Source organism: Ahaetulla prasina, chromosome 10, assembly GCF_028640845.1.
Source record: "Ahaetulla prasina isolate Xishuangbanna chromosome 10, ASM2864084v1, whole genome shotgun sequence".
Classification (NCBI taxonomy): domain Eukaryota; kingdom Metazoa; phylum Chordata; class Lepidosauria; order Squamata; family Colubridae; genus Ahaetulla; species Ahaetulla prasina.
In genome coordinates, this window is record NC_080548.1 from 33,452,500 (window position 1) to 33,464,864 (window position 12,365).

At 56.4% G+C, this 12,365-nt stretch overlaps 1 protein-coding gene across 1 annotated transcript in view; it reads right to left on the minus strand.

Annotated features, from left to right (window-relative positions):
* Positions 1–12,365, minus strand: part of VASP (vasodilator stimulated phosphoprotein) — a 20,807-nt gene continuing 8,442 nt past the window's right edge. The window contains exons 2-13 of the mRNA XM_058196331.1: positions 8,735–8,906; positions 7,669–7,837; positions 7,280–7,352; positions 6,539–6,606; positions 5,686–5,984; positions 5,387–5,484; positions 4,862–4,922; positions 4,480–4,516; positions 3,689–3,734; positions 1,979–2,060; positions 1,593–1,650; positions 1–1,269 (exon numbers count right to left, since the gene is read on the minus strand). Coding sequence (XP_058052314.1) covers positions 1,232–1,269; positions 1,593–1,650; positions 1,979–2,060; positions 3,689–3,734; positions 4,480–4,516; positions 4,862–4,922; positions 5,387–5,484; positions 5,686–5,984; positions 6,539–6,606; positions 7,280–7,352; positions 7,669–7,837; positions 8,735–8,906 — 1,201 coding nt within the window. The 3' untranslated portion in view covers positions 1–1,231. The remainder of the gene's footprint in view (positions 1,270–1,592; positions 1,651–1,978; positions 2,061–3,688; positions 3,735–4,479; positions 4,517–4,861; positions 4,923–5,386; positions 5,485–5,685; positions 5,985–6,538; positions 6,607–7,279; positions 7,353–7,668; positions 7,838–8,734; positions 8,907–12,365) is intronic.

Here is a 12,365-nt window from a genome sequence, read left to right on the forward strand (position 1 = left end):
CGCTTTGTAACTTTACAAAAAAGGAAAGGATTTATTCGCAAGAGAAGTCTGGTGGACGTGCCCGAGATCCTAGTGCCCGTCTGCAGGCGATGCGTGCGGTGAGGCGGAAGGGTGGAAAGAGGTCGGGCAGAGATACCCAGCAGATCAGTAATAATAATAATAATAATAATAAAATCAAAATATAATATTCTATCCAGCTTGACAAAAAAAAAGTCAAAAAATTACAGCTCAGTAGAAAAGCCAAGAACCCGCCCTGTTTCCCTCCATGGCCTGAAGGAGGTAGAAGGGAGAAGAAAAACCGTTTATTTTTTTTAAAAAGACCCAGAGGGATGGGGGCCTTTGAGAAAAAATATCCTAAAAAGGGCCCTCTCCCCTTGCATAAAATCAAAAAGTTACAAAACTGAGTGAAACCAGCAGAAGACGTGGAATGCGGAAAGGGTCTTGGGAAGCGGGGGGGGGGGGGAACGGGACGGACAGGGCCCTTCCCTTGCCCAGAAGAGCGCCATCTTTGGAGGTGGGGCATGTCCCCCCCCCCAGAGCAGTAGCGCTCCTAACTGGAGGGGCTGGCCGGGGCATCCCAGTCGAGGCTCCCCTGCCAGCTGCAACAGGGTGCAGCCCCAGGGTACGGCTCTCCATCACTCTGCCCATCGCTTATGCCGCCTCTTCTGCAGGAGGAAGATGGAGGGGGCCCTGAAATGCTCCCAGGGGAGGAGGGAGGAGATGGGCCCCCACCCGGGAGAACTGCCCAGCCTGGCCCTTCCAAGCTGCAAGAAGTGAGGGCCCTTCGCCAGTCCCTCCTTCGGCTGGGCAGCACACGCCCCTCGGGTGGGGAGGAAACCAAGCACAGTTCTTGTCCAAGAGCCAAAAATGGGGAGGGGGAGCAGAGGGACTGGCCCTTCCTGGGCTGGGGAGGGAGGAGCCCCTTCCACCAGGGAAAGAGCCCGCTTCCTTCCTTGGGGGGGGGTCAGGAGGGTCCTGCTATTGCTCTTGGTAAGGCACAGGTGGGGGTCCTGCCCTTCCTGGGGTGGGGGCCAGCACGGGCCAGTCCCTCTTCCCCCACCCCAAAATTGCACAGTGGGAGCCGACGGGGAAGGGGGTGTGTGGGGCTTGTCTGGTGCGTGAGGGGGCCAGAAAGGTGAGGAGGGGGCCTTTGTGATTTTCTGTTTTATTCTCTTCTGCGCACAAGGGAGAATCAGGTTGCTGACTGGGTGGCACCGGCTGGTTCGGGGGGCTAAGGGGACCCCCTTTTCCGAAGCTCCGCGATGAATGCTGTAGAGGGGGGGAGAAATACTCGGGGGTCAGTTTTGGACAATTGAGCACAGCCTTTTCTATCCTGGGACCCCCCACACCGTCCCCAGGCAGAGCTGGGGGGGGTTATCCCACAGTGCTTCTCCCCCCCCCCCCCCGACGAAGTCTGTGGGACCTGTGCCCACTCCAGCGGCCGTTCTTGTCCAGCTGCTCCAGCTCGGCCATGTGGGCACAGCAGCTGCCCCACTCGTGAGTGGGGGACACTGGTCTGGGTCAGGAAGGTGAGGGTTTGCCCTCCCTGCTGTGTCCCTTGAGGGGGGCCTTCTGGCTGACTGCCAACCCACCTTGGATTATCTCCTCTTTGACCTTCTGTAGTTCCCGCCGAACCTCCTGTAGAAGTTCCTGGGGGAAGGAGACGCATTTAGGGAAAGGAGCCTGTGTCTTTGTGCAGGGGTGTGTGTGTGTGTGTGTGAGAGAGAGAGAGAGAGACTTGCAACAAGCAAGCTGGGGAGAAACTGCAAAGCTGGATTCCTATTCCACCCAGGACCTTCTGAAGCCAGCAGTGCTGCTGGCCTGAGAGTCCCCTTCTCCTGACCCCCAACCAAGCCCCGCTAGCCCTGAAGCACGCATGGCGCAAGGGTCTAATTGTGCACGGAGCACGCATGAACCAGGCTGCACGAGGCTCTCCAGCGGCATCCACCCGAGGCGCCAGGGCTGGGCGTGGGCTCACCTGTTTCACCCGCTCCAGCTCAGATTCATCCCCTGCGCCCCCCGCGGGCTCCCCGGCCGTCATGGCTCCAGCAGATTTCATCCTGGGACGGTGAGGAAAAGGGCAGGTCAGGAACACGGCCCTCTTTCCAGGTGCCCCCCCCTCCTGAGAATCCCCCAGCGGGGCCCTTCCAACGCCTTCCAGGCCAGGCAGGGAGTTCAGGATTGGCAGGGGGCAATGAACTGCTTGTATGCCCAGAGATGAGCAAGGGGTCCTTGGAGCCCTCCGGGTTTGGGTGTTTTCTTGCAGGCGTTTCATTACCCCAACCAGGTAACTTCACTGGCACTGATGATGTTACCTAGTTGGGTCATGAAACGTCTGCAAGAAAGCCACCAAACTCAGAGAGCCCAAAGGACCCCCCATTTCAACCCTGAGCTACAAATACCCTCCTTTGTCGGCAGAGGATGGACAGGGTGCATTGAGGTACAGTCAACCTTCACCCTCACAGAAGAGGGACCCTGGGGCCCTTTGGGGAGGGGCGGGAGACCAGGAAGATGGATTCCAAAGCAGATGGGCACAGATGCCCACCCTTCCAGCAAGTATCTCCAAGCTGGACCACAAAGCGGAGAGGGAGGGGCCTCATCCTGGGGGTAGGAGGGGGAGGGGCTTTGGGAACAGCTGAAGAGGAGCAAAGCTTTGGGGAACCAGAAGCAAAAGCAGGCAGATTGGGCACCAGCAGCTCTCAAACTAGCAGAAAGGAGACGGGGGGGGGGGAGGAGCTGAAGAGGCCGGGACCCTCTTCCTGACACAATTTTCACCTGGTGGTGGGTCTGATTCCTTTTTCCTGGCTTGCTAGACACTCAAGCCTTGTCCCCTGGCCTGGGGGTGGCTCACCTGATGCCAGCAGGGGCAGGAAGGGGGCCTGTGCTTTCCCTGAGTCTGGGCCTTGGGAGGTGGGCATCTCAAAAGGAGAGCCCACCCCCCAACCTTCTCAGCTGGAGCCCCTCCAGTCCACAATCCCCTGGCATCCAACCAGCCTGGATAGCAATAGTCCTTACTTATATACCGCTTTACAGTGCTTTACAGCCCACTCTAAGCGGTTTAGAGTCAGCCTCTTGCCCCCAACCATCTGGGTCCTCATTTTACCGACCTCGGAAGGACGGAAGGCTGAGTCAACCTTGAGCCTGGTGAGATCTGAACTGCCAAATTGCAGACAGCAGTCAGTCAGCAGAAGTAGCCTGCAGCACTGCACTCAAACCACTGCGCCACCGCAGCTATTATGGGGTTATGGGTCAAGTGGAGAAGCTGCTGCCCCCAACTTCTGCAGAAAGTCCACTGTATAGCAGGGGTTGACTCCTGTGGACCACTGGTGGACTTCAACTCCCAGAATTCCTGAGCCAGCCATGTTGGCTGAGGAATTCTGGGAGTTGAAGTCCACCATTCAAGTTGCCCACCCCTGCTGCACGTATCTGGCTTCCCAGCCCCTCCTGCCTGATACCTAAAGTGGCCAAACTGTGGCCGACCTGTGACGGGGGGCGCAGTGGTCTTCTGGCTCACGGCTGTCCTGATGGGGGGGAAGAGAGAGACTCAGTTGCAGGTTGGGAGGTGGGGGGAGGATCGGGGAGGGGTCCCTCAGCTTGTCCCTGCTCTCTCTGGGGCTGCTTGCCAGGAACTCGGGAGCCCCTCCCACTGCAGGGGTGCCAGGAGCAACTGGGGGGCCGTGCCCCTCACCTGGGTAACGTCGTACTGGACTTCTCCCAAGGTCTCCGGAAGGCATCTGTAACAATCAAGACAGGGACGGTTGTGGGGAGCGTGTTTTGGGTGCGAGGTCTTCCCCATTGAGGCTTCCATCCAGATTCTTCACGCAGGAGCCATTCTTCCATTTTGCTAACAGAAAGGGAAGTAGCCCAGCCCCTTGGCCCCATGTCCTGTTTAGCTCGTTCCCCCCTTTATAGAATTCCAGCACTTAAACCTTCCATGCAGCTGGGCTCACTTGCTGAGCTGCCTTCAGCTCTTTCTTACTACGGACCTGCTCTCGTCTCCTCATACAGTGTGATGGGGTTACATTTGGGGGGGGGGTGTTCTTTCACAGTGAGGACTAGAATGGTTTTTTGAAGGAAAGACGGCAGAGATTCTCCATAATTCTGTGCAGTTTGAGGAAGGAATGGATGGAAAACATTGCACTGTTCTTTGACTACACTGACTGTGCTCTGGGAAGACCTGGCCATTTGCTCGGAGGGAAGGGACTGATTTGGCCATTCTTAACTAGTTGCAGACCTGGTGACTACATTCACACCACCTGTCAAAGAGAGCTAGTTTTAATCCTGGCTGTCTTTCCAGTACCTCGGTGTGTGTTTCAGCAGGTTGGGCAAACCCAGGAAATGGGCCAATTCAGTAACCTGGTTCAGGAAGCTGTGTGAATACAGCTGGCTTGTCACCTTCCTGCCTATGCTGTTCGCGGGGAAGCCCAGGAACCAGAGGGTGCCCTGGGGGGCCTCTTGCAGCAGCCCCCTTTCACCCACCTGTGGGCTTGGCACCAGCGGCATCAGCATCTTCTTGCTGGGGGCAAAAGAGAAGGACAAAGGTCAGGGGGCTCCTGACTCCCCCTCTGTGCCCCTCACCACTTCCTCCTTCCCATGAAGACCCCTTTGGGAGAAGCAGCACAACCAGGAGGGCCCAAGGGCGGGAAAGGGGGCGGGGGCGCTGGTCTGACTCGAGATTGATTGGCACCTGGCATCCCACGGCCACGCAGCCACAGGAGGCAGGCAGAGCCAGCCCGGCCACAGGAGCGGTGGTGTGCTGGAGGGGGGAGGCGGGGGCTGCATTCTGATGTACAGCTGGCAGGCCTTGCCCTCCAACGGATCAGGGTGGGAAAATCCATTTGGGGGCCCCACCCAGACTCACGTGCAAAGGGCCTTCCTCCTTCTTTGGAATGGCCTTCTCACTTTGCTCTGCAACTCTCCTTCTGGGGGTGGGGGAAGCGGGGGAGAAACAGGAAGATGCTGAAGCTCATTTCCCAGAAGGATTCCTCCTTGTAGGGCCCCCCTCCAGCAGGCAGACAAGACCACCCAGCTTGGGTTTAAAAGCAGATGGGGGAAGGGTGGGGGGAGTGCCAGGATGCCTGGGGCCCAAAGCACATGGCAAAGTCAATGCAGTCCCAGCTGGGCAAGGCATCCTGCAGGCCATCGGCTGTAGGGGAGACCCCAGCCCTCTCTAGGCCGCCCAGACTCTGCAGCTGAAACTCAGCAGCAAAAATACTGACTTTCAGGGACACAATTTTTTTTTTTACGTTACAGGCCCCCCCCCCCACTTCTTCTGCAGAGTCTTGTGATGTGGGGGGGGGAGCAAAGTCCCACAACCTGAGAAGTCCACACAGCCAGGCTGTCCTCCCAATGGCCAACCCCACCCCCCACAGCTGTGCCCACTCACCGCCTGGCTAACTTGGCACTCATTTCTTCCATCAGGCCCCCTCCCCCTGGAGCACTGGGGGGGGCTCCTCCACCAGGTGTGGGCTTTGCTCCTTCCTCCTGCAAAAGATGAAAGATGGGGGGAGTGAGTGGCCTCCCCCAAACCAGTACCCTCCCAACACGCAGCCCCTCTTCCTTCCCACAATCTCCAGTGCCAGGGGGCCCCAACAGGGAAGCTGCCTCAAGGGGCTGCCCCTGTCACATGGCCGGCTGGGGCCCTTGCGTGGGGCCCCCAAGAGGGTTTCCTGCACCCTAACTCACCTTGCCCGTCTTCTTCAGCTTCGCTCCAGCCAGTGCTGCGGCCAAGCCAGTGGGTGGTCCGCCCCCTCCACCGGGGCCCAGGGAAGCAGGGAGGGGAGGGGCTGGGGGTGGAGGTGGCCCCCCTCCTGTGGGCAAAGGGCCAGGCGGTGGGCCCGGTGGAGGGGGTGGCCCAGGAGGAGCGGGAGGGCCACTGTGGGCTCCCGGTGGTGGGCCTGGAGGTCCAGGGGGCGGCCCAGGGGGGGCTGGAGGTGGTCCCGGGGGCGGCGGAGGCCCGCCTGCTGGAGGGGCAACCTGTGGGACTGCAGCAAGAGAAGCAGAGAGAGAAAGATGGGAGCCTCCAGCTGTGGCAGCCTTGCCCCCTTCCGAAAAGCTGGAAACGAACAGGAAATCCCCCACCTGTCCACCACCACCCCACACACACACCCTTGCGCCAAGGGCCCTCTTCCCCAACAAGGGCCTGCTTCTGCCACGTGCCCAGTGGGAGAGGGGCAAAACCGGCTCATTCTTTGGGCCCTCCGAGCAGCTGCCCGCATGTCTGGATGCTGGATTCTCTCCCCCACCCTGTAGAATGGGGGCCCTTGGCCACTCAGGGGGAGGTCCCCTAAGGTAGGGCTCCCCAACCGTGGCCACTTTAAGACTTGTGGACTTCAATTCCCAGAATCCCTCTTTCCTTTGCAAAGCCGGCTGAGGAATTCTGGGAGTTGAAGCGCAGGCGTCTCAGTGGCCAAGTTGGGGACCCCTGCCCTAAGGCCCCCAATGCGAGCTGACCGGGGCTTCCCCAATTTCCACCCTGAAGCCTCGTAGGGGAAGGGGCAGGCAAGGGGATGAGTCCCCCACCTGCCCTGGCACCCACCTCCGATGGGCCCCCGTCGCTCCCGCTCTGCCTGTTCCAGCTGCTCCTTCTCCAGCTGCTGTTGGTGCCTGGGATGAAGAGGGCAGAAAAGGCCTCAGTGCCCACTGGCAGCCCCCGCCGGCAGGCCGCCTGCTCCCAAGCCCCCAGGGGCCCCCCTTGGCCCACCGCAGCAGCTGACTCACTTTGGCAGTGGGGCCGGCGGCTCGGGCAAGAGGCTGGAAAGGGGAACGCCACACATCGCCGGGGGGACGAGGTGAAGCACATCCGACCCAGCAGGCATTTGCCCCAGCAGGTAACCCTGCAAGCCGATTAGCTGCTAATCTGATCAAGGAGGGCCTTCACACACACACACACACACACACACACACACACACACACACACACACACGCTTTTTGCTCTGGGCAGTTCCTCTGGCATCTAAGAAGGCACAGCGGGCACCAAAGGGAGACCCTCCGGGTGCAAGGTTTGGCTTGGAGCCAGATCTGGGGAAGGGGGTCTCCTGCGACCCCTGTTCCCCCGCCCCCAGCACCTTCCATTCTGGGAAAGGAAAGGTTTTTTTAAAGTGTGTGGCTTGTTCAAACAAAAGGCCGAGTAAAGTGAGAACAATAATCCTTTTCTTCCCCTTCACTCCTATCTGAAAATATTTGATGAAGTAAGAGAAACTTCCTCCTTGTTGTAAGGAACCTCTCTCTCCCCCCCCCCTCCCCTCGCAACTTTCAAACCTCGGAGGCTTCCTGTACCTTTTCTGCTGCTCTGCCAGTTCATCTGCAGTGGGGCCATTCTGGATGGGGTGCAGGGGGGGTGCCAAGTTTCCTGGGGAGACGCAACCCACCCCAAAAATGGGCTGGTACCCCATCTTAGAGTCCAACCAGCAGTTCAGCACTTCTCCAGACCCTGCCGCGCCCCCCCCCCGCCTGCCAGCTTTAAGACCCACCTGACTTTGCCCCCCAGAGACAACCCCCAGGAACCCATTACCCCCCTCACACTTTGGGGAGAGGTGCAGGAAGGGCTTGGGAGGCTGGGTGGTGTCACTTGGGGGACCTGTAGCCCCCAGCCTCTTCCCCTGGCTCAGCTCCCCACCCCGTCCCCAACCACAGCGCCCACCCCCACTTTGCCCATCTGGCCTCACCCGTGTCCAGGGCCTCCAGGGCATGCATCATGCCATTGGCAAACTGGCTGGCATCGTCTTTGCTGCTGAAGTTGAGCCCCCAGACCTGGCGGGCATCCCGCCACTGGTGGAAGTTGGGTGTGGCCTGGTTGTACTTCAGCCCCTTCACAATCGGACTGTTGATGACCACCTGCAGAGACACGGGCAGAGCCGGGATACTCGGAGCTCAGGAAGCCCCAGGTCTTTTGGGGTGCTGCCCCAGTGCAGAGCCCTGCCCTCTTGGCCGCAGGCATACCCATCTCAGCCCTCCTCCCCATGGCCCAGCAGGGATTTGGGGGGCTCCAGAGCGGAAGGAAAAGGTCTGGATGCAAGCGACTGCATCCCCACGACATTTCGCTCCATTTGGGGAATTCGAAATTTTACTAACGAAGGATTGTAGACCTCAACTTACAAAAGTTATTTAGTGACCGTTCAAACTTATAGCAGCATTGTAAAAAGTGACACAACCATTTTTCACATTTGTGACAGTTGCAGCATCCCAGGATCACGTGATCAAAATTCAGCCACTCGGCCACTGACTTGTATTTTGGATGGTCGCAATGTCCTGGGGAGGGTCTGTGTGTCACGTGATCCCCTTTACAAGCAAAGTCCATGGGGAAGCCAGATTCACTTAAGAACCGCAATACTAACTTAATAACTGCAGTGATTCACTTAACAACTAGCTGTGTCAAGAAAGGTCATAAAAGGGGGCAACTAAACTTAGCAACTGTCTCGCTTAGCAACAGAAATTTTGGGCTCAATTGTGGTTGTACGTCCAGGACTGCCTCTTAGAGACGCTACTTTTCAATAGAATGGGATTTTAAATCAGAAGATGAGAAAGTAAGCTTGCAATTCTTCCCTCAACTTGTGGGGAAAACTAAGGGGTGGATAGAGGCAAAAATGGGGGGGCACAACCCCTCCCCCCTGCTCAAATTGGAAGGCCTCTTTCCCCCCATGTGGACAGAAGTTCAGGCAGGCGAGCGTAGGAAGCTTCACAGACTGGCCCTGAGGTGTTTCTGGTTTACAAACACAGGGCGGCGGGAGGTACCTGCTGGTCTGGCTGCATCTTGCGGCCCACCACCCGGAAGCTGTTGTTGGCAGGACTGTGGTAGATCTGGATGCGGCTGAAGGCCTGGGCACCAGTTCCTGCCGGGACCCATTTTTTATTGGCATCATCGTAAAGCATCACCGTGGCACGGGTGCTGCAGACCACCGACTCGCTGGAGGGAGAAACAGAAACCCCACCGAGAGGAGGGCGAGATGGCTTTATAAAATAAGTCACACACACACACACAACCTCCCAGCAGTCTTTCAGCCCCATGGCTGCCATCAACAGGGTCCATCCCTCTCAAAACACCTGTCCCAGGTAAGAGGTGAGACAGGCGGCTACATTTGTGTAAGATGCGTTCACATACAAATTCACACTTTACCTTTGGACTAGAGTTCTCCAACCTTGCAACTTTTAAGACTTGTGGACTTCAACTCCCAGAATTCAAGTTGGGATTGAATTCTGGGGGCCTGGGACTTCTTGGAATTGAAGTCCATAAGTCTTAAAATGGCCAAGATTGAACGCCCCCCTCCAAACTATGTGGAGAGACAAGGCAAAAACCGAATGCAGCTGTTGGCAGAGCAGCACTGACACACACACGCAGCACCCAGCCCAGATCCCATTCAGGTTGGCCAGCTGGCTTTGCAAGGCCTTGAGTTACAGCTACAATGCAAAACTGCAAAAAGGAACTTTGAGTGGATGGGAGAGGAACCGGCCAGGTGCAAAGGGTCTTCCTCCCCGTTGAGGATCCAGGATTAATGTCCCAAAGGAACCTTCTCGGCCCCAGCAGGGAAAAGGCATTCTGCCCCCTTGGTAAAGGCACAGGACAGCCGAACGGGAGGGCCCAGCCTCCTGGAGGGGTCACAGCACTGGGACTCTCCAGTTGCAAGACCTGGGAGCTCACTGTCCAATATTCCCCCACCCGCAGTTGACTTCATCTGGTGAGCCAGAGAGAGAGAGAGAGAGAGAGAGAGACCCACCCACCCAAGCCTCTTTAAGCCAGGGGGCAATGCTACCCAATCAGAAGCTGAAGAGCCAGGTCTCGGAGGCTGTGCACCACCCACCCACCCAATTCGCACTCAGTTCCAGATAGTTAAATTTATTTATTTGCATTTCATATTTCTAAACTGCTCAAACTCTTCAGGTCAGGAAGATGCAGCATCTGTCATTAAGAACAATTCATGGGTAGGAAAAGTGCCCACAAAATTATCTGGGCAGCAATTCCATTGTCAAAGAGGGAGGGGGTCTTTGTGGCCTATGCAAAAAAGGATTAAGGATGAAGTATGCAAAAGTATTTGCATGTTGTTGAACAATTTGTATTGTTTGCAGCCCTGTCTCCCTATGTCCCCCCAATCTGAAATTTGGATAAGGAAGGCGGCTAATTTAGCCAGCTTCTTCCTTCTTTGGATGTTATGGGGAAGGGGAGAAAAAGGAAGGAAGGAAGCCCAGTGAGTTCTTAATTTCTCCTCTGGAGTTGGAGGAATTGTTCTAACTTGCAAAACAGGAAAAACGGAAGGCCCAGGCAAGAAGGGCAGGGACGGACGAAACCTTGCTGGGGGTGGCACTGAAAGAAATGCCCACAGATGAACTCTAAACTGCCAATTGCAGCCATAGCTGCCCAAGGAGGAAAATGATTCCAGCTCTATGGGGCCGTTGCTCCAGGGAATGCAGCCCCAGCCAAAACAAAAGCAGGACCCGCTCCCTCCCTCTCCCTGACACACTCCTAGCCCTCCCCGCCCCTCCAGTGAATTCCTCCCTTGCCAGGCAGTTGCTCTCCAGCCCCAGCCCCTCCCTCCCTCCCTTAAACTGGGGGAGCCAGGCCTCCAGGCAGGTTGGGGCAGAGCCCAGCCCAGCTGCCAACAGCTGCTCACTGGAGGAGGGTGAGGGAAGGGGGGCAGACTCTGGCTCCTGGGCTGCTCCCGTCCAGCTGGAAGGGCAGGGTTAGAACCACAAAGGCCCAGGGGAGCCTCTGAATCTGCTCACTGGTCTGGCAAGAGGGCAGCAGCCCAGTTGGGGATTCCTCCAAAGTAGGCCTCTCCCACCTTAGCCACTTTAAGACTGGTGGACTTCAACTCCCAGAATTCCCCAGCCTTAAAGTGGCCAAGGTTGGAGAGTCCGGCTCTAAAGAAGAATCAGAAGCAGAGAACAATTTGTCTGAAACTATCGCAGGGCTTCACAAAGGTTTAAAAAAAAAGTAAGAAGCAGCTGTGCAAAATGAGGTACTGAGAAAAATCAGCTTCCTGAAAACAGCAGCAGCTTTTCATTACAAGGGAGAGTTGAGCAAGTTTCTGCGCCCCGGGAAAGAACCCAGGCCTGGCACACCTGAAGGGGAAGCAGGGCAGCTGAGAGAGGAGGTTTCTGGCAGCCGGAGGTGAGGCTGCGGCTCTCACACGACTCCTTGCTTTTCCACTCCCAAAGCCAGTGCATTATGCACCATCCCACACGGCACATGGACTGTCTGCTTTGCATGCACCGTGCGGTCCAGAAGCCCCTGGCTTGCTTAATCCTGACAGGTAGTTCTACCTACAGGTGTCTGAAGCTGGACACACCTAGATGGAATCCACAGAATCGCTGCCTTCACCTATTGCGCTAAGCCATGGTTTTGCCCCACAAGCTAGGATTGATAATGCGAATGCATTCACTACATTCTGAATAGAGCTGGAAGGGACCTTGGAGGTCTTCTAGTCTAACCCCTGCTGGAGTCCAAGACCCTACCATTTCAGACAAGTGACTGTCCAGTCTTTTCTTAAAATAATGGAGCACCCACAATTTCTAGAGGCAAGGTGTTCCACTGGTTACGGTAATTGTTCTCACTGTCAGGAAATTCCTCCTTAGTTCCAGGTTGCTTCTCTCCTTCATCAGTTTCCATGCGTTGCTTCTTGTCCTGCCTTCGGGTGCTTGGGAAAATAAATTGACCCCCTCCTCTTTGTGGCAGCCCCTCAAATCCTGGAATACTGCTGACATGTCACCCCTGGGCCTTCTTTTTTCTAGACTAGCCAAACCCAAATCCTGCAATATGTTTTTGTCTTCAGGCCTTTCATTGTCTTAGTTGTACTTTTTCCAAAGTCTCAACATCTTTTTTGAAATGTGGTGACCAAAGTTGGATGCAAGATTCTAGTGTGGCTTTACTGAGGATTTATAAAGCGGTACTAATACTAAAGTCAATGCCTCCATTTATACGACAAGGATTGTATTAGCCTTTTTGGCTGCTGCCGCATATTCGGCTCAGCCCAGCTCAGAAAATGTGTGAATACATCACAGGCAGAAAAAGGCCAAGGATTTGGTAATCAATGGCAGTTCAGGAGTGCTGCCGCCGCCACCACCACCACCCCCTCCCCAGCTGGCTTGCCATGCTCGGTTCTTGTGCTGCCTGGTTCAAACACAATCTAACCACAAGTGCAGTGATGCAAGGAAGGAAACCCAAAGGTTGTGTCAAACAAGCCTCTTTCCTTCCAGGATGTTGTTGCACAAGGGGAAAAGTCACAACCTCCACCTCCTAAGCGGATGGCATGAAGATGATCTACCCTCGGAGCAAGATCAAAGTGGCCCCCACCCCCTTCTGCAGCCTGGCAGGGTAGATCTCTTGATCTGGTCCAAGACAGGCTGCCCCCCTCTCAGTATCCAGGCAACT